General features: G+C 41.8%; 1 protein-coding gene across 1 annotated transcript in view; it reads left to right on the top strand.

The window, feature by feature from the left end:
* The window catches only part of GRM5 (glutamate metabotropic receptor 5), an 82,260-nt gene that overhangs the window by 25,084 nt on the left and 34,932 nt on the right, over nucleotides 1-22,244 (top strand). The window contains exons 4-7 of the mRNA XM_015823369.1: nucleotides 4,003-4,249; nucleotides 5,906-6,074; nucleotides 8,681-8,807; nucleotides 20,270-21,209. Of these exons, the coding sequence (XP_015678855.1) occupies nucleotides 4,003-4,249; nucleotides 5,906-6,074; nucleotides 8,681-8,807; nucleotides 20,270-21,209 (1,483 nt within the window). The remainder of the gene's footprint in view (nucleotides 1-4,002; nucleotides 4,250-5,905; nucleotides 6,075-8,680; nucleotides 8,808-20,269; nucleotides 21,210-22,244) is intronic.

The raw sequence follows: 22,244 nt of genomic DNA, 5'->3' as shown, positions 1-22,244 counted from the left end.
ACTTATCTTAGGCTCATTGTAAGTAGAAAAGATAAAATTATCCAGCAGAAGGAAAGCCGATTTTATTATTTGATGCAAGGATCCAAAAAAATTTAATCTTTTTTTATTGTTTTTACAGCAGTGAGTTAGAAGGGAGTTAGTTTTAAATTTAAAAAATTCCAAGTTTGTTTTCAATTAAATTACCTTCACCTGTTAACTGTGGACTGCAAAGAGTATATAACCACGTCAAATGGTTTACAAACTCTGTGTCCAGCTCAGCCCAAAACAACGTGGAACAATTCAGCAGAGTTTAGTTCTTTATTTGCTTATGCACAGCAACAGAATCTTGCCAGACTAAACTCTTACTGCTCCCTACAGCCCTAACAGATATACCCAGGATGATTCTAAGGAGTGACTATCTTTACTTTCTTCCTCTGTTTCCTATCCAGGCTTGGAATGTGCTCTCTTGTCTTCCAAGGTTAAGTTTAGAGATTTAAAGTGGAAAAACAAGGTTCTCCATTACACAACTTGCTCTCAGATTGTTGCAGCACAGATCATGTCTCCCAAACATGGATAGTGCCCAGGTCATACCTTCTGGTTTCTGAAGGTTTTAGAGATATGATGAGGCTTTGCCACTATTGTGCTGGCTGTCAGGAAGGGCATGAGTATTTTGTTTTACAAAAATAGTGATGCTTGCCAGAGGTTATTTGATTGTATGCTGCAAGAACTACCACAACAGAAATTGAACTCGATAAACAGTTGAGTAGGTGAAATATGCTATGTCGATAAGGCTAGAATGAATCAAAGTCATAATCCATGGCAAAAATGATTGATTGATTGATGCATGGATGGATGGATGGATGGATGGATGGTTGGTTGGTTGGTTGGTTGGTTGGTTGGTTGGTTGGTTGATTATGAGCCATCAGTTCACTGACGACTCTTAAAAATCACATAAATAAAGGTTCACCAGGATGACGTAACCATTTCTCAACTTGGCTTTTCCAATCTTTCAACAGTGCACCCATCATTGATGTAATTAATCCCATCTAGTTTGCTGCTGATTGTTGTCTTCTTCCCTTTCTTTTCACCTTTCCTGTCATCATGGACATCTCAGATAATGTGACCAGAATTTGATAATTTGATTCATTTCGGTCTTAAAGTGACAACTTTGAATTGATTTGTTATATGGTCTGTTTGTTTGATTTCTTGGCTATCCATGGCATTCTCAAGGGTTTTGGAATTCTTGATGTTCTCTGTTCTTGGTTGTTTGCTTGCAGATGTTTCATTACCCAGCTAGGCAACATCATCAGTACAGGGGACAGTGGGGTTTGCTGCCTGTGTAGATATAGTAGCTTTCCTTACCAGTTTTGGTGGGAGTGTAGTTTCTTCCTTGGCTACTCTTTGATTAGAGTATTGTTTTCTACCTGATTGTTTGTCTGGTGCTGATCCCTGCTTATCTGACTACTGGCTGCAGAAGGGGGAGATGTTCTAATCTTTGTTTCCTTCCTAGGGCTATTTATTGCCTTTTTTGAATGGTTGGTAAATGTGTTTATCTCTCTGTCTCTGTTGATGGCTGATTTGTAGCTTCTGAGAATTGCCTACCATGTTTGGATTTGGCTTGATCTAAAATGCGAACAGTGTCCCAGTCAAAATTGTCACCGAGTCTGTCCATTTTTCACAAGATTAAGGAGTTCTCGTCATTTCTTCTGACTGTTCATTGGTGTTGGTGGACGTGCTTTGCTTGTCTTCCGCCTGCCTGTCCTACATTGTGGCTGTTACATTGTATGTTGTCGACGACTTCTATTTGCTCTTCTTTGGGTCCTTTGCTTTGTTTAAGATGTTTTGGAGGATTTTAGATGGCTTGTGTGCCACAAAGATGCCAAATGGTTGTACTCATCAGTTGGTTGTTTCCGAGATGTCTTTAATATAGGGGAAGGTTACACTGTTCGTGGACTGTAGCTGATGACTAGCACTGTAGTTCGGGTAATGAAACATCTGCAAGAAAGAAAGCAAACTCGGGGAACACCAAGCACCCCTCATGTCAACCCCGAGCTACAAATATTCGCCTTTATGGGTAACATTTCTGTGTTCTGATGGAACGCAAAGGAAAGCACGAATCCTGAGCAAAATGGCAGAGGCTGTGTGTATTCCATCATTTCACTCCTCAGTGATCGTGCTGCTCAGAGCCATCTGTTGGGGATGCTTTAATTTCTGCACTGAGCAGGGGGTAGAGACTCAATTACTTAAATGCCCCCCCCCCCCATAGCTCTAGGATACTACTGAAGATCACTGGTTGGATTTTGATGCAAGTAATAGCAGAAACCCAGAGATCTGAAACAGCCTAGCCCATTAGCAGCTGTTTGGCAAGCTGCTGAAGGCCATGGGGAAGGAGGACTTCCTGGCAACTTGCTCCTAGCTGTTTGGTGGGCTGCCAGAAAGCGTGGGAGGAGAAGACATCAGTAGCTATCTGCATGAGGACCACTGGAAGCCAGGGATCATCTGCCTCTGCTCTGCATCCCGTGAGCCAGTGGGAGGTTAGACTTTAAATCTGAGCTGAACTGGAATTTCTGAGAAGGTAATTTTTCTCTCTCTGTTTCCATGCGATTCTACTTCGTTCACTCACACCCTTTAGTTCCCATTTCTTTTTTTCCAAGGAACGCTGCTCTAAAAACTTCCTTGTTTTTCTTCATCAAAACTTCACGACCGGGGATTCCTTGCTGTGTTAGATTTAGGTTACCCGTCTTAACGCTTTTGTGTACGTGCAACTTTGGAACTGCTATCCTCCTCGTTCGTAGTGAAATAACGGCTTTGATTCCTATTTGCACAAATGAATTTTTTTTAAAAATCCTACGTCAGAAAGAGGAGGAGGAGGAGGAGGAGGAGGAGGAGGAGGAGGAGGAGGAGGAGGAGACCTTCCCATTCTAAGCTCTAAGCTCTGAAGAACCCAGAAAGAAAGCTGACCTTGAAAACATGACAGGAACTGAGAACTATATGAGCCATGGTGACACAGTGGTTAGAGTGCAGTACTGCAGGCTACGTCTGCTGACTGCCAGCTGCCAGCAGTTTGGCAGTTCGATTCTCACCTGCTCCAGGTTGACTCAGCCTTCCATCCTTCCCAGGTCGATAAAATGAGGACCCAGATTGTTGGGAGCAATAGGCTGACTCTGTAAACCGCCTAGAGAGGGCTGTAAAGCACTGTGAAGCGGTGTATAAGTCTAAGTGCTATTGCTATTGCTATATGATAACAAAGCAAGAAGAAGAGCATATCTGTTAATAGAATAGTAGACGTGCATAAGAATATTACATAGGATAATCTAGGGTTATATAAAGTGGGTTTTCCCATTGGGGAGGGGAGGAAATGACTGTAGGCCATGAATAGTTTCCTTAGCAAAACACCACAGAATGCTTTTCCTTTCCAGACAAATAGCATTCATGAACGTCCAGCGGAAGGTGTAAGTAAGAGCCCCACTTGGAATTATTTACAATGGCCGTTGTCCCTACAAGGCCCTTCTGTACTCAGTGGTCCCCACTGTTTTGAACAGAAAATGGTTTCTACCCAACATCTTTCAAGCCACAACACAGGGGAGGCTTTGCAAACACATGCTTTGACATTGGCAGGCCACTTCAGCAATCTCACACTATTTCGTCGTCATGACAATAGTTTTGGTGGTAGGGAAATTTCTTGGTTTTTCACAGCTCACATGCCAGGGAACACTTTCTTCCAACTGTTCTTTTTAGCGAGGATCTTTGTTGAGATGCCAGACCCCGATTGGTTGGAAGCCACTTACCGAAAGAACGGGTGGGTTGGCTTCCATGAAAATAACTACTTGCTGGCCCCGTTGAGAGTCAGACCTGGTGTGCAAGAGAACGGCAGTGTTGCCTAAATACAGATGCTTTCATTTCCCCTAGGGTGCCAAGAGAGAGAGAGAAAGGGGAAAAACTTACAGCAAGCAGACAAGGAATAAAGTATATTTTTGTTCATCTGAAAATGGCAGCCATCGTTATCTGTTCTTCTCTTCACAGGTAACCTGACCTTACAAGCACAACACGTGCAAGATTCCAAGATGGGGTTTGTGATTAATGCGATATACTCCATGGCCTATGGCCTCCACAACATGCAAATGGCACTGTGCCCAGGCTATGCGGGTCTTTGTGATGCCATGAAGCCGATTGATGGACGGAAACTCCTTGATTCACTGATGAAGGCCAATTTCACTGGGGTTTCTGGAGATATGATCTCCTTTGATGAAAATGGAGACTCACCAGGAAGGTACTGTATATATTTCACCATCAAGAAAACACAAAATGCCTTGGCTTGTTACTTACAGTTACTCCTCAACTTACAACCGTTCATTTAAAAAAGTGACTTATGAAAAAAGTGACTTATGACCATTTTTCACACTTATGACCATTGTGGCATCCCCATGATCACGTGATCAAAATTCAGAGTCTTGGCAACTGGCTCCTATTTATGACGGTTGCAGTATCCCTGGGGTCATGCGATCACCTTGTGTGACCTTCTGACAAGCCAACTCAATGGGGAAACCAGATGCCCTTAACAACCATGTTACTAACTTAATAATGGCACTGATTCACTTAACAGCTGTTACAAGAAAGGCCGTGAAATGAGGCAAAACTCACTTAACAAATGTCTCACTTAGCAAGAGAAATTTTGGGTTCAGTTGTGGTCATAGGACTACCTGTACTCAATTTCTTTAATAAAATAAGATAGATAAGATAACCTTTATTGTCATTTTTTATGGTGAATACCCTGGCACACATTGAAAATGAAATTCTGTTCTCTCTCAAAAGAATATATATATATATATGTTATATATGTGTATAACTATATACATATGTTATATACTTATATACACATACACACATACATACAGTACATACTTAACCAGTGGAACAGCTTGCCTTCAGAAATTGTGGGCACTCCATCACTAGAGGTTTTTAAGAAGAGACTGGATAGTCACTTGTCTGAGATGGTATAGGTTCTCCTGCTTGAGCAGGGGCCTGGACTAGAAGACCTCCAAGGTCCCTTCCAGCTCTATTCTATTCTATTCTATTCTATTCTATTCTATTCTATTCTATTCTATTCTATTCTATTCTATTCTATTCTATTCTATTCTATTCTATTGAAGAGAAGGACAAGGGGTGACATGATAGCAGTGTTCCAATATCTCAGGGGTTGCCACAAAAAAGAGGGAGTGAAGCTATTCTCCAAAGCGCCTGAAGGCAGGACAAGAAGCAACGGATGGAAACTAATCAAGGAGAGAAGCAACCTAGAACTAAGGAGAAACTTCCTGACAGTTAGAACAATTAACCAGTGGAACAACCTGCCTCCAGAAGCGGTGAATGCTCCAACACTGGAAGTTTTTAAGAAGAGACTGGATAGCCATTTGTCTGAAATGGTATAGGGTTTTCTGCCTGAGCAGGGGGTTGGACTAGATGACCTCCAAGGTCCCTTCCATCATCATCATCATCATCATCATCATCATCATCATCATCATTCATATACTAATCACTGTCCAGTTTGAATACATAGTGGAAAGAGGAAACTTGAAAGTTCGCAAGGTTGATACTATATGGAACAAAGCTGTGACTGAATTTAGATGTTATTTGGAATATTTCAACATCCAATCTTATAAATACACTACGATATGTAACTTGTATTCACATTCTGGATTGAATTAAAAATCAATAGAATTAATGTTAGATGTGACTTTTACAGTCACATCTAACCTTAATTTAACAGTCATATCTAACATTAATCCTATTGATTTCAATTCAGTCTGAATTTAACAGGCCGATGAAAAAATGCTGTTGGTTAGCTGTGACCTTATTTTGTGCCTCTTTTCTCATGGAGACGCTCATGGATTTAAGTTCAATGGAGTGGTTTCTCTTTTTTGTTGGAAAGGTATGAGATCATGAACTTTAAGAAAATGAGGAAGGATCAATACGATTACATCAACGTCGGAAGTTGGGACAACGGTGAGCTGAAGATGGCCGACGATGAAATTTGGGCAAAGAAAAGTTTGGTCATCAGATCTGTGTGCAGTGACCCTTGTGAAAAAGGAGAGATTAAGGTGAATCTACGTGGTTTGGAATTGCTGATCCAACCGATCCCAGTTGCCTAGGCCAACACTACAGAGCCTCCCACACATGCACACACAATTATTTTTATTTATTTCTTTATCAAAGTTTTCAAACCGCCCATCTGCCTCACAGAGAGACTCTGGGTGGTGTACAATAAAGTATTAAAAACATAAAACCCTATGAAAAAATTTAAAAGAGGCAAGCAATGTTAAAAGTTAATTAGTTAATTAACTTGCCACCCACAGTAGCCCCGTGGCACAATAGGTGGCAAATAAATTTTTTATTATTATTATTATTATTATTATTATTATTATTATTATTATTATTATTATTATTATTATTATTATTATTATTATTATTATTAATTATTAATCGCACAGATGTTCAGACTGAATTTGGCATTTTGTCTACCTATTGAGTCCTTACCCAGGACCTGGGATAGGCAGATGTGGATGTTTGATGGTATTACAGATATCGTCGCAGGATGGAAGCAGTTCCTAGTAAGACCGCCTTTTGCAATTGACTGATGGCAAATTTGTCAATGCCAATGGTGTTCCAGTGGTGCTCCAGTTGTTTTGGGATTGCACCCCAGGCTCCTATTACTATTGGCACTACCCTTGCTTGCCTTTGCCACAGTCGTTCTATTTCTATTTGTAGGTCTTTATATTTTGTTATCTTCTCCAACTCTTTCTCTTTTATTCTGCTGTCTCCAGGCACTGCCACGTCCACTCTCCAGACTTTTTTGTCTTTCTTATCGACAATTGTTAAGTCCGGGGTGTTATGTAGCCGGTGCCTGTCTGTTTGAATTCTAAACTCCCAGAGCAATTTAACTTCTTCAATTTCAATGACTTTCTCTATTTTATGGTCCCACCAGTTGTTGTTGTTATTATTAAATAATAAAAGATGGGGGGGCTCTCTGAGTGCTAGCCAGCCCTGCAGCTAGGTGCTCCTTTGTGTACCCCAAGTAAGGCTGCAGAGCTATATTTTCACAGCTTTCCAGAAGGCCAGGAGAACAGGGGTCTGCCTCACACCAGGGGAGGGGGGAAGAATGTTCCACAGGGCAGCGACAACAGCAGAAAAGGGTCTCTTCCTAGACCCCCCCAATCAGAATTATTTGACTGTTAGGGTCTGCAAAATACCTTCCTTCCCTGCCTGCCTCAGTGGAATGGGCTGAGGTGATGAGGCGAAAACGGTTCCATAGGTAACCTGGCCCCATTCTATGTAAGCCTTTAAAGGTTGTTGAAAGAAAAGTCTTCATCGTGGTTCAGTCCAAGCTGGGAATAAACATGGCGACTGCTTTAGAAAGAAGGTTGCAGTTTATTGAAGAGGAGAGCCAGACAGAAAGTTGGCTCTGGCAGAAGAGAGAGAGCGCACATGTAGGGAGTGGGTTTTTATACCCTCTGGAGCCTTTTGTTTGGAGTTGTTTCCTATTCCTGTTTGAGGCTATTTCCTGTGTCATGTATTCTGACCTGAGTCTGGGTGTGCCCTTTGGCATCTGTGGGTTAATGCTATTATGTCCTGTCTTAGAGTTTGGATGGGGTATGTAGATTTTAGATGACTTTGTCTTCCTAAGCTTCTAGCTTCGACCTTCCTGAATGGATTATTACATCGGCATTTCTACAGAGCTGGTTTCTGCTTGGGGAAGGGAGACTTGGGGCTATTAAGAAAAACTGGGCATGTTTTTCTGCCTCTTTAAGATCCTTTGAGGAAATATATTTTCCTGTCCTTTTAATATTTCCTTCTCTGGGGTGTGGGGGGTCTGACTTCCCACAAGGTCATAAGCAACCCTTTGAATTGGACCTGGAAGCAAATTGACCACGGTTCCTGGCAGATTCTGATTCAGAGACAGTGATGACAACATTAATTGTTTTCCAGGTTAAACTCACAAACTTTCAGAGAGAGTCTTAGTCTTGTGACTAACATATACATGGAAATGGTCTGGAATCATTGTATGTGAAGTCCTTGGTGTTCTGAGCTTGGTTGTCTTCCTGCAGATGTTTCGTTACCCAACTAGGCAACATCATCAGCACTAGCCCTGATGATGTTACCTAGTTTGGTAATGAAACATCTGCAAAAAAAAAACACCCCCAACCAAGCTCAGAAAGCACCAAGAACTCCACAGTTCATCCCTGAACTATAAATATTCTCTTCCATCAGTATCATTGTATGTGTGTTGGGCAGCTCTATAAATTTGTTTGATACGTAAATAACCCATAAATAAATAAATTAAATGGCAAATTTGAAATTCAGCAGAATGTCCCTTCTCTCTCCCAACCGCAAGGTAAGAACTGACCTGTAGATTTTAAAGAACTATCATTGTCAATGACCGTGATGAGCAAAACATCCTGAATGAGTTGGGGTGCAAAACTCAGCCCAACGTGGACCAAACTTGAAAACTCCTTTATAAAATGGGCCAGGATCTCTAAACCACTCACCCAAAAGGGATCGTGAACAACTTCGGTGCTTTTTGTAAAAAATGGATGGGTGTCATAAAATAGCACAAAAGCAGAGCCGATTTAAAAAAAAAAGATAACAAATCCTAAGCTTTAGAAAACATAAGGAATTTAAAAATAGGTTTGCTGTGTGTTCTTTTCAGGTTATCCGCAAGGGAGAAGTCAGTTGCTGTTGGACCTGCACGCCATGCAAAGAGAATGAGTTTGTCTTTGATGAATACACATGCAGGGCCTGTGAGCTGGGATCCTGGCCCAACCATGACCTCACTGGTAGGTGCAGAATAGTAGAACATTGACTTACAAATAGGAATGGCAACAGAATGTTGAATTTTTGAAGATTTATATTGAAGCCGATGGGGTATTCTCCTCCTCCTCCTCCTCCTCCTCCTCCCCCCAACCTATCAGCATATATAATTATATGAACCTTTTGCTTTTAGTTAGTTCCACCATCTTACAACTTTCTTAATTTAATTTAATTTAATTTAATAATTTAATTTCTATACCGCCCTTCTCCCGTAGGACTCAGGGCGGTGCACAGCATATTAAAACAGACAAACAAAATACATAAAGAACAAAAAAACCCCATAAAACCAAATTAAAAGCCAAATATTAGAAGCTGTGTGTCAATTAAAATTTTCTTAAAATCATCCCTACCTAAAATCCTCCCTAGGTCAGGCCCGCTTGCTGGAAAAGCCATGTCTTGAGGAGCCATGTCTTGCTACCTTCAAAACATATTCATGGAAACTTTGGGATTCACTGGATCCCATTCGCTGGGTATGGTTGATAGTTGTGAATGGGTTTACATAATTAAGGTAAAAGTAAAGGATTTCCCTGTCCAGTCATGTCCAACTCTAGGGGACAGTTCTCATCTCAGTTTCTTTCTTTTCTTTTTTTAAACAAGTTTTATTGGTTTTTCAATTTTTACATCAGAGTGCTTAGGAAACAACGTGGAGATGGAGTAATTAATTATCCAAAAACAAAGTCATACATATATATAGCTCAGGTTAATTCCTTAAAAGTTCTCTCTGTGTTTCCCTCAATTAATATAGCATTATAGAGATACGGACTGATTTAATGTTTAAGATTTAGATCTACAACCGAGATGAAAACCACTGGTCAGATTTTAGTTTGGAATTGTAACATGAAAAAGGTTTTAAATGAGGAGCTTCTAGGATAAGAAATAGAATATATATGTGAAACAGAGTAAGACTCTACTTCTTGGAATAATATATTTATTTTAGGTATGTCAACCACTTTATAATGGAACGAGAACAAGAAAATGGATTGTGACAATGAGAGACATGGTATTAGTAAATGAGGAGTTATTAGAATAAGAAATGGAATATATTTAGGAAATGTAAGAATGTAACTGTTGGAATAATATGCTTATTTTAGACATTATAATTATTATGTTATGAAAAGAGGAAAATTAGGGGATACCCGAAGTGTAAGCAACATGTTTATTTAAGACTAAATTGGACTATGGTAATCAGAATCTAGTAAAGCTTAAATACAGGATTTGGACTTGTTTAGGTAAAATGTTATTGATAATTTTATTGATTGATTGAATTTTATTTAGAAATGTATTAATTTGAATATGCTCATCTCAGTTTCTTAACCAAGAGAACCAGCGTTGTCTGAAGACTCTTCCATGGTCATGTGGCCCTAACCCTAACCCTAACTATACACCAAGGCACATCCCACCAAAATGGTACCTATTTATCTACTTGCATTTTCGTGTTTTCAGACTGCTAGTTGGCAGGAGCTGAGGCAGGAACGGGAGCTCATCCCCTCAAGTACTTGGGTCTCGAACATCTGATCTTCTGTTTGACAAGCCCAGCATCTTAACCACTAGGCTACCGCCTCCCCTTTCTGAGTCTGAAAGGAGACTGTTAGTAGTATACAAATATTAAGAGTTAATAATGCCAGTGCAGATACTTTGATTTCTACTGTGTCCCCAAGTCACGCATTTTATTTATGTTTTTCTCCCATTCCCCTCTGTGTGACAACTGATTAGGAGAGAAGTAAAATTTCCAGCATCCTGTTTCTTTTGATATCCCCTCCACTTTTGCTCTGCTCTCTCTTTCAGTCCAGAAGCAAACCTTTGAAAAATGAGTGCCAGGGTTGGCTGCAGCTTTTGTTTTTCTTTTAAAGTGACCTGTCGGGTTTTGTTGCAATCCACAGGGCTTTGCAATGTTTTTCTATAGCAGTAAAAACAGGCAAGAATCTGATGCCACCTGAAAATAAATTGATCCCAGTGCGAGCGTTTGTTGGATCACGGGGACCCCGTGCACGACGCATAGAAATTGGATTGCTCTCCATCGGCTGTCAAGGCTTAGGCTGGCTTTTAAAGTCACCGTTCTAACAAGCTAGAAGGCAATTGCTACTTTTGCAAACCTTCTTTGCAAGTTTTCAGTCTGGCTGGCAAATAGTTTAGGGGGGAAAAAAATCTGCCCCCTGCCTTAAAGTCTTATCTCCCTCATCCCCAAGGCTCTGTTTCTCTCCTCTGAAGCAGTAATTGCATATCCCCTGGAAAAAAGGGGGGGGGGAATCACCCCCAATTAGTAGCTGAATGGAAATTAAGACTCTTCCTCATTCAAAATGCCCTTCATGGTAGATCTTGCAAGGCTTGCTCAGCTGTCCTTGAAATGCGTCATTTCTGAGATTGTTGAAGACCAGTCAGGTCTTCTTGTTTGACACAAGACAAAGCTGTCCTGGAAAATGGAGGGAGGTGCACTGAGCACAATATTACTCTGGGGCTCTTTGCTTCTCACCCACGTTTCTAGAGGTAAAAGAGATAAGTAGAACGCTCAACCGTGTCGTCTTGTTAGTGGATCCTACTTCTTCAAACAGCAGCCAGGAGACCAGATTTGTCAATATTGACACTACAAGCATAGAAAAGAGCTCCTGGTTTGTGTATCACCAATATGCTCACCTTGGTCATGTATGTTGGTGGATTAAAGTCTTCATCCTGGTTCATCCAAGCCGGGGATAAATAAACAACATGGCGACTGCTTTGGGAAGAAGGTTGCAGTTTATTGAAGAGCCAGAAAGATGGTTCTTGCAGGAAAGACCAGAGAAAAAGAAGGGCTGAGCACACGGGTAGTAGGTTTTTATACCCTCTCTAGCCTTTTGTTTGGAATAGTTTCCTGTTCCTGTGGCATGAACTTTGAGGCTATTTCCTGTGTCACATATTCTGACCTGAGTTTAGGTGTGCCTCTCTGGTATTCTTTATGGTGATGGGTTAGTCCTATTATCATATCCTGCTGCCCTGGTGATGAGGCTACTAACTCCTAGAGTTTGGGTGGGGTATGCAGATTTTAGGTTTCTTTGTCTTCTTGATCTCCTAGCTGGGGCCTTTCTGGTGGTTTACATCTGCATTTGTATAGAGCTGGTTCCTGCTTGGGACAGAGAGACTTGGGGGCAGGGTTGGTTTCTGCTTTTAAAAATCCTTTTGAGGAAATATATTTTTCTGCCCTTTTACTATTTCCTTCTCTGGGGAGCTGACTTCCCACAATGTGTTGTATAATTCTCTTTTAATTTCCCTTTTTCTTTTTCTCTCCCTTTTCTTCCCTTTCCTTCCCCCCTTCTTCCCTATCTTCTATTTCTCTCTTCAGTTCCCTTTGTCTCTCTTCTCTTCTCTTCTCTTCAGTTCCCTTTGTCTCTCTTCTCTTCTCTTCTCCTCTCCTCTCCTCTTCCCTTCCTTTCTCTTTCTCTCCCATCTCCTCTTCTCTCTCTCTTCCATTCTCTTCCCTGTAAATCATTTTTCCCTTATTTTTGGCAGCATGGAAATAATTAATTGAGATAAGAATCCAATTGGGACAGAAAACAGTTCAAGGGGCATTTGAATTCTTTAACCCAAGATTTTTGAGGGGTCACAATTTAGGTTTAATAGAAGTTCTGTGCTTGGGAAAATATTATAAGAACTGGATAGAGATGGAAAGATTCTTCTAGGAATGGGTTTGACAGTTTAAGCTCAGATGAATCTACGGTGGGAGAATTCCAGTCACAGGTGCAACCCACTACCATTGGTCTTCCATATGTGTGTGTTCGTACATACACAATACATACATTTGTTCATTTGTTTGTTATTCATTCATTCATTGGAACCGGTGCCCAGTTTATTTGTCTTGAAACATACAAGTAGATGCAATCTTTAAAAAAAAAAAAAAAAGACATAACGTTTTTTGTAAGTTCTTTTCATCTTTTACAAAAACCCTGGCATACTTGTTGTAGCTTTACTCCTCTTTGTGGATTAGACGATTCATTTTTAGATTTTCCTGGGATATGAGATGAAATGATATCCCTTGATCGCTCAGTCCAGAAAGCGATAAAGAAGAGATGAAGTCTTATGCCAGGGGACTTCAAACTTGGCCCTTTTATGACTTGTGGACTTCAACTCCCAGAATTCCTCAGCCAGTGTGCCTGGCCAGGCACGCTGGCTGAGGAATTCTGGGAGTTGAAGTCTACAAGTCATAAAAAGGCCAGTTTGAAGACCCCTGTCTTATGCAAACAGCCTGGTGATGCTGTAAGCACTCTGAGCTTTTAAAAATTAACCAGTACTGGAAAAGTTCCCTTTATCGTTTCATTTTTTTTTTTTTTTAATCCACATCTGCTCCCATTTGCTCTGGTAGATGTTCAGGTCTTTTTTTTTTTTAAATGTGGGTATAAATGCATATTGCATTCTTCCTGTACAGCAGCTTTATTGTTCATCAACATTTGCTTTAAATCTTCCCTCCTACGGTTCTGAAGTATTTAAAAGAACATTATTTCAGTTAGATTAATGCTAAAAATGAAAGCGAATTGCATTTAGAGGGAGTACACACCTGCCAGGAAGGCAGTATTTGCGGTAGACTGATTTTTTTCTCCCTTCTTTTGGTCTATTCCTCCTGACTGATTATTTTTTCCTGGCTTATTACTGTTTTTGAATTGTTCTTGGAGGAGGAAAATAAGACCAACTCACAGTCTTTGTGATTAGTGCAGCAGGTAAAAGAAATTGTTAAATTCAGTAGCTTTGAAAGATACGAGAAGAGAGTCAATGTTATTAATTCCACCAGCCTTTGATCAACCTTCCCTCTGAGCAGGCATTTTTATTTCTTACTCATATCCTCTAGATATGTCGATTTTTGAGATGATAGAGCAGAAACACAGGTACTGGATGAATGGATAATAGAGATAGCTAGCTAGGTAACTAGGTAGCTAGGTAGTTAGGTAGGTAGCTATGTAGCTAGCTAGCTAGATAGATAGATAGATAGATAGATAGATAGGTAGGTAGGTAGGTAGGTAGATAGGTAGATAGGTAGATAGGTAGATAGGTAGGTAGCTAGCTAGGTAGCTATGAAGCTAGGTAGCTATGTAGATAGATAGATAGATAGATAGATAGATAGATAGATAGATAGATAGATAGATAGATAGATAGATAGATAGATAGATAGATAGATAGATAGATAGATAGATAGATAGATAGATAGATAGATAGATAGATAGATAGGCAGGCAGGCAGGCAGGCAGGCAGGCAGGCAGGCAGGCAGGCAGGCAGGCAGNAGATAGATAGATAGATAGATAGATAGGCAGATAGATGAGAGAGAGGGAGGGAGAGAGAGAGATGAGAGAAAGAGAGATAAATCTAGTTAATGACTCAGCTTACAGATCCAATATGTTATTATTACAACCATGAAGGAAATATCCAACTGTTTGTGGCTGTTTTCTTGCAGACTTCTCATTACCAAACTAGGCAGCAGCATCAGTGCTAGATTCTAGCACTTCTAGCACCTTCTGGAATCCAACACCTTCTAGCACTGATGATGTTACCTAATGACCCTACATCACTCAGTTGGGAAAAAAAACATCTGCAAGGAAACAATCAAGCTCAGGCAGCACCAAGAATGCCACAGTTCAACCCAGAGCTACAAATATTTTCTCCTATCGACACCAGCTGTTTCTTTTCTCCTTCTTTTCCTGGAACATAGTTCAACTCTGCAGTACTGTAGAGCTAGCAAGAAGTTCCTTAGAAGGAAGCCAGCAGAGTAGAATACTTTAGAATACTAATAAATTGTTACTCTGGCCGACTCTTCCAAGTCTAGTGAGTTAGTTCAGTTGCCAACTCAGTTTTTATAGTGTGGCCACTAGATTTCAGCTCCAGTCAAATCAAAAGTGAATGTGGAAGGTCTCCAGAACAATTAACCTAATGAAGAATTCTGGAGAACTCAAAAGTCAGTTATAATTATAAACTTCCATTTGCTAAAACAGGGGTGTCAAACTGCCGGCCCGTGGGCTGGAGGCATCATAGCGAAACAGCACCCACCCCATTGCCGGCAAGGGGGAAAAAGTCACAATGAATGGCTTTCCTGCAGTGTCATCTGGGACCGTAGGAGCACGGTGGCTCACATAGTTAGGATGCTGGGTTGGAGGTTTAGCAAGCCCGTGTTTGAGACCCAAGTGCTGCTGTGGGGCAGGTTGAGCTCTTACCCTTTGCTTCAGCTCCTGCCCGGGACATGACGTGAGCTCCCTATTGGAAGTCCCTGAGGAAACAGTGATGTCACCAGCTAAACATTTCAATCTGAAAGTGCTTTGGTGCCTCTGACACAAATACAATGCAATCCTGAGCATCTTCTTCCTCCACTGAAACTGCCTCACAGATGAACTTTGCAACTGGGAAGGTCCAGCGCCCGCAGGATTCTAACCATCCGCATGAAGTGCCAGCTCGTCTCCCCACCGAAGGGGTACCTATTTATCTACTCACATATAACAAGCTTTCAAACTGCTAGTGGGCAGAAACTGGGGCAAATGACAGGAGCTCGCCCTGCCATGCAGTGCTAGGACTTGAACCTCTGGAGCAAACTCTATCTCCAGTGTCATTAAGTCACTAAGCCACCACGCCTCCTAGTAAGGAACAATTAACTACCAGAGAAAATGATCCTTTAGAGCAGGGGTGTCAAACTGCCAGCCCACGGGCCGTATGTGTCATGCCGAAACCGTGCGCACCCCAGCTCCAGCAATGGGGGAAAAGTCGCAATACATCGCGACACATCACGTGACGTTGCGAGTTTGACACCCCTGTGCTAAAGGAATTAGCAGTGAGTTTGGGTCAATCCATTATATGGAAAGCATTGGTAATATTTTGTAAAATGGAGTACTTAAGCATACCAAGAAACTTCTGTGGTTTTTTTTAAAATTAACATAAACTTTCTTTATACATTACCTGGATCATTTAGTTCAATATAGCTCCTTCTAGTCTACAGATAAGCTTCCTTCAGTGCAGATTTTTTATTGTTTCTGCTGCAATACATCTATTATTGCTATATCTTGGAAGCTAAAAACAGTTAACACATGCCATATCTTACCTATATCAAAAATATTACAAAAAGAAAGAAAGAAAATTAGTTTTTAGTATTATGCTGTCCCCTTCCTCCTAATTTTCCCTCTAGATGCTGCAGTGCCTCTTGAAAAATACATGAAAAAAATGAATAATTCTAGCGATCGGCAATTAGAATTCTCATTCTGCATGAAATTTCAGCTTCTGGCTATCCTATAAGTTATGACTCACCATTCTGTGTCACCCCCCACTGGCTTCTCTAAAACTTTTTAAAATAACACTATACCATAAAATTACACTTGTATGGAAAATTCAATCAATTCTCACTATTGGGGGAAATAGAAGATAACTGAAAAATCAGATTGCTTTAATGTTTGGAGCAATCATTTCCCGTGATGTCACTCAGATGTGTCAGACTAAATTTGACTAGGGGAACGTTATGCCTCAGCTAAGATGAGTAGCCTTGAAGTATAAAGGAAGAAGAGGTCAACCAAAGTGAACACAGTAAAGAGTAATTATTATGATTTAGCGTATGGCGATGTAACATTAGCCAGGAGAATACAATGCTAATGCAGAGCAGTTGTTTGGCTGCCTGAGACTGCTAGCCCTGTTTGGTTCATTCTTGCATGCTTTCCAAGGTGCACTATAGGTGGAAAGCTAGCTCCGCACCAGAAATAAAGACGAATGGCTTTCCTGCAGTGTCCTCTGGGACTATAGGAGCATGTTGGCTCACATAGTTAGGATGCTGGGTTGGAGGTTTAGCAAGTCCATGTTTGAGACCCAAGTACTGCTGTGGGGCAGATTGAGCTCCCATCCTTTGCTTCAGCTCCTGCCTGGGACATGACATGAGCCACCTATTGGAAGTCCCTCAGGAAATAGTGATATCACCAACTAAACATTGCAATCTGAAAGTGCTTTGGTGCCTCTGACACAAATACAATGCAATCCTGAGCATCCTCTTCCTCCACTGAAACTGCCTCACAAACGAACTTTGCAACCGGGAAGGTCCAGCGCCAGCAGGATTCTAACCATATGCATGAAGCGCCAGCTTGTCTCCCCACTGAAGTGGTACCTATTTATCTACTCGCATATAATAAACTTTCAAACTGCTAGTGGGCAGAAACTGAGGCAAATGACAGGAGCTCGCCCTGCCATGCAGTGCTGGGACTTGAACCTCTGGAGCAAAATCTGTCCCCAGTGTCATTAAGTCACTGAACCACCACTCCTCCTAGTAAGGAACAATTAAGTACCAGAGAAAATGATCCTTTAGAGCAAGGGTGTCAAACTGCTGGCCCATGGGCTGGATGTATCAGAGCAAAACCGCTCCCACCCCATTGCCAGCAACATCAAAAAAGTCATGATATGTTGCGACACGTCACGTGACATTGCAAGTTTAACACCCCTGCTTTAGAGATAGACTATAATGAATCTTTAGAGACAGACTGATGGCAACATGTCACACACAGAAGAAAAAAAATCAAGAACATTGACCGTGCAGTCCAACCGAGTCCAGTCCAGCCCTGCTGGAGCTAAACAATCAGTTTCACAGCCTCCCTTTGGAAGAAAGCATGGAGACACCTGGAGAAGGGACATCCCAAAGGGGCTTTTCAAAGTTGCATTTTTGAAATGCACCTTTGGGACAATCATGACCTGGATGATTGAGAATCTCCATAGATTGGAGAAGGGACATCGTCAAGTGTATCAATGACAGGAAAGTAAACCAGACTAAAAGTAGACCAGAGTTTCTCAAAAGAAAAGGGGGGGCATGTTTTGATGATAGGAGACTTGCTACTCACTTACTTAGGGGAATTGAATCAGCAATTTGTAGACTAAACCATCTATCTAGGGCAGGGGTAGGCAACCTTGGCTCTTTTATGACTCGTGGACTTCAACTCCCAGAATTCCTGAGCCAGCTGAGGAATTCTGGGAGTTGAAGTCCACAAGTCATAAAAGAGCCAAGGTTGCCTACCCCTGATCTAGGGAGTTTTGAGGAACCTCTAACCATTGAGTTTTGGGGGACTGAGACAAGTTAATAAATCCAGCAGCTTCAGAGTGATACGTAGCAGAACACAATGTCAACATTAACAATCAGCTTAGCTCCAAAATGTCACCAAGGGAAATTCAAAAGCATCTATCAAGTGCCTGGAGAATAATGTGGAGGGGGGATGGAAGAGCCCTTTTTCATAGGGAAAGAAAATATCTGAGAAATTGCATTGCAAGGCACATTTCAGGACAACACAAATGTCAACAGTTTATTCTAGGAAGTGAGAAACGAGTCATCTGGCGCCATATGTGAAGAGTTTAAAATTTAAATATATTAGTACCGCAGTTGCTTGATTAATCAGCTGGAGAGCTAGAGGAATTGCCCTTTCTGGGTGTGAAAAGGGGGAGAGGGTGGAAGCTAAATATTAATGTGGGATATGATAATTAGGACAAGCTTAATTTGCAGAGGATGTGTCAGTTACAACTAAAAAGAAGGATGGCTGACATATAATTATACATCACAAAAGAAAATGCAATCAGTGTGGGAAGGAATGTGAGACCCTACGACTGACTGAGATCCTCTTCGGGTGGCTTCAGGTTTGGCAAATGATTAAACGGATTAACTTTGGGGGGAAATCAGATACCAATCAATTTCTCATCAAAGCAGACTGAGAGGGCAAAATTATGGCACCTGCAAAATTCAGAAGAGGCATCAAGTGCCAGCTTTATCAGTAATAACTCAGGAGCTGTGGAGCAGATAAGCAGCTCAGAAGAAAGGTATTGGACTAGATACAGTGTTTCTCAACCTTAACAACTTGAAGCTGGGTGGACTTCAGTTCCCAGAATTCTCCAGCCATCTTTGCTGGCTGGAGAATTCTGGGAGTTGAAGTCCAGACATCTTCAAGTTGCCAAGGTTGAGAAACACTGGACTAGGAGATCTATTTTAGCTTAAGAGAAGAGGTTAAATCAGGGGCCTTCAAACTTGGCCCTTTTATGACTTGTGGACTTCAACTCCCAGAATTCCTCAGCCAGCGTGCCTGGCTGAGGAATTCTGGGAGTTGAAGTCCACAAGTCATAAAAGGGCCAAGTTTGAAGGCCCCTGGGTTAAACGATTTCAGTAAGACATTCGTCAAGAGGATAATGGAATTGTGGCTGGAAAAATGCCTGGTCATCTACTGTTATTGTGGGAATTTCATCTACTGAAATGGAATTCAGGCAGTCCTCGACTTATGACTGCAATTGAGCCCAAAATGTCTGTTGCTAAGCGAGACAGTGAGTTTCACTCCATTTTATGCACTTTCTTGCTACAGTTGTTAAGTGAATCACTGTTAAGTCTTAAGTTAGTAACATGATTGTTAAGAGAAAGTGGCTTCCTCATTTACTTTGCTGGTCAGGTCATAAGATCACATGACCCTGGGACACTGCAACTGTCATAAATACATGCCAGTTGCCAAATGTCTGAATTTTGATCACGTGACCATGAGATTGTTGCAACAATCATAAGTATGGAAAACAGCCAGAAGTCACTTTTTCAGTACTGTTGTAACTTTGAACAGTCACTAAACAAACTGTTGTAAGTTGAAGATTGTCTGTAGAGACAAAAAGCCTTTCTTCCTTCCCTCCTTCCCTCCCTCCTTCCTTCCTTCCTTCCTTCCTTCCTTCCTTCCTTCCCTCTTGACTCTTGTTGACTGTATAGGCAAGTCCCTGCAGGTTTTTTGGCAAAGTTTTGGGGAAATAGCTTGCCATTGCATCCTTCCTAGGGCTGAGAGAGAGTGACTGGCCCAAAGTCACTTAAGTGGCCTCCTGCCTAAAGCAAGACTAAAACTCACACTTTTCTGGATTCTAACCTGATGCCTTAGCCACTATGCTAAACTAAAATATTTCCTGTAAGAAACCCAAGAAAGATAAGTTGTGACTCTTCTAAGCAGATTTCTTTATTGTTCCTCATCTAAAGACAGAATCTTGCCAAATTAAAGCAAACTACCAGCCACATAAAGAGTGTACTCAGGGAACTATTAGGGAGGATCCATCTTCACCCTCTTTCTCTCACACAAACTATCTAAACTGAGTCATCTTTTGCTCCTCTGGAATGCACTCCCTTCTGGGAATCCAGACTACAATCCATCACAGATATTATCTCAGCTTCCCCGTTCCTTCTGTTTCAGTATTTCCTGGTAACCTCCCAACTAAGTATTAACCACGCCCAACTCTGTTTACTTCTGAGCCTGGTAACTTCATCAGACCCTACCAACTGCTCAGACAAATTGCAGCGAACTTCTATTCGATTCCTAGATTTGTTTGATTCCAAAGAGTGCAGTCGAAGGAGCAATGATTGGGTTTCCCATCAACGACATATCAAGGAACAGGTGTCCTACTTGCCTTAACCAGGGCTGCTGCTTAAAAAAATTGTCTTCTTTATTCCTCTCCTTCTCAGGTTGCGATTTAATCCCAGTTGAATATCTACGATGGGGTGATCCAGAACCTATCGCTGCGGTGGTTTTTGCCTGCTTGGGTCTCCTGGCTACTTTATTTGTCACCGCCATCTTCATCATGTACCGTGACACGCCGGTTGTCAAATCCTCCAGCCGAGAACTCTGCTACATCATCTTGGCTGGCATCTTTTTGGGTTACCTGTGCACCTTCTGCCTGATCGCCAAGCCTCAGCAGATCTACTGTTACCTTCAAAGGATTGGCATTGGTCTCTCCCCAGCTATGAGCTACTCAGCTCTCGTGACGAAAACCAACCGCATCGCCAGGATTCTGGCCGGCAGCAAGAAGAAAATCTGTACCAAGAAGCCACGATTCATGAGCGCTTGTGCCCAGCTGGTCATAGCTTTTATCCTGATCTGTGTTCAACTTGGCATCATCGTTGCCCTGTTCATTATGGAGCCCCCAAATACCAAGCACGATTACCCAAGCATCCGAGAAGTGTACTTGATATGCAACACCACCAACTTGGGGGTCGTGACCCCTCTTGGATACAATGGTTTGCTCATTTTAAGCTGCACGTTTTATGCGTTCAAGACCAGAAACGTCCCTGCAAATTTCAACGAGGCTAAATATATCGCCTTCACCATGTACACCACCTGCATCATTTGGCTGGCCTTTGTGCCAATTTATTTCGGGAGCAACTATAAGATTATCACCATGTGCTTTTCGGTAAGCCTGAGTGCCACCGTGGCCCTCGGTTGCATGTTCGTGCCAAAGGTGTACATCATCCTTGCCAAGCCAGAGAGGAACGTGCGCAGCGCCTTCACCACGTCGACGGTGGTTCGCATGCATGTTGGCGATGGAAAACCGTCTTCCGCAACCAGCCGCTCGAGCAGTTTGATCAACCTGTGGAAAAGAAGGGGTTCTTCCGGAGAAACTCTAAGGTAATCCTTGTTTTAGTGCAGTGGTCTTCAAATTTGACAACTTTTAAGACTGGTGGACTTCAACTCCCAGAATTCCTCAGCCAGCCCTGGCTGGCTGAGGAATTCTGGGAGTTGAAGTCCACCAGTCTTAAAGTTGCCAAGTTTGAAGGCCCCTGCTTTAGTGGATTTTTGGCGGGCTAGATGGGAAGAGGGAAAATGCTGGTTTTAAACATTATTACTTCCACGATGCCAGCTATGTCGCAGGTATTATTTAGAACAAGCTAGCATTCTTCAAGATTCAGAAACTTTCTCTGCATTGGATTCTGCTTTGTATCATTTCTGCACTACAGAAAATATTTAAGCATTTGTCTTCTGAATTTGTGATGAAATTATTTCACCTAGCTAGATTCAGATGGTCTCCTTCAGGTAATACTCTTCAGATTTATTGGCATAGCAGCGTTCTCTATAGTTTTGATATTTTTACGACTGTAAGTTGCCTAAAGTTACCCTTGGTAAGGTGAGTGGCCAATAAATTTTGCAAATAAATCCCAACATTCGGAGAATACTAACTGGAGGAAAGTGTCCTAAATCAGCGGTCCCCAAGCTTTCAGGCACCAGGGACCGGTTCCATGGAGAGAGGTTTTCCCATGGACTGGAGAAGGTGTGGTTTTGCATGCTGCCTGTATCCTGCGGATGGGGCTTTGCTTGTTGCGTGAACCAGTTTCTGGCATGCCATAGACCGGTTCCCTAAATGTAATCTTCTGGTTTTCCTTTTCTTCCCTTTTCTTCCTCTCTCCTTTTCTATTTTTTTGTTTTTTTGGAAGCTTTCTTCTTTCTCCATAAAAGGGGTGCAACTTATCCTACGATAGATTATAGCCCTGTCATGGATCTTGACCTAGCTCAGGGGTCGGCAACCTTAAACACTCAAAGAGCCACTTGGACCCCTTTCCCAGAGAAAACCCTGGGAGCCGCAAAACTTCACAAAGAAATAGAGGCTGCTGTGCATGAGCGCTCTCTCTCTCCCTCCCTCTCTCTCTCCCTCTCCCTCTCTCTCTC

Source organism: Protobothrops mucrosquamatus, unplaced genomic scaffold (genome assembly GCF_001527695.2).
Source record: "Protobothrops mucrosquamatus isolate PMUCROS unplaced genomic scaffold, P.Mucros_1.0 scaffold1851, whole genome shotgun sequence".
Taxonomy (NCBI): domain Eukaryota; kingdom Metazoa; phylum Chordata; class Lepidosauria; order Squamata; family Viperidae; genus Protobothrops; species Protobothrops mucrosquamatus.
The sequence above is the reverse complement of the archived record's forward strand: the minus strand, read 5'-3'. Positions and strand labels throughout refer to the sequence as shown.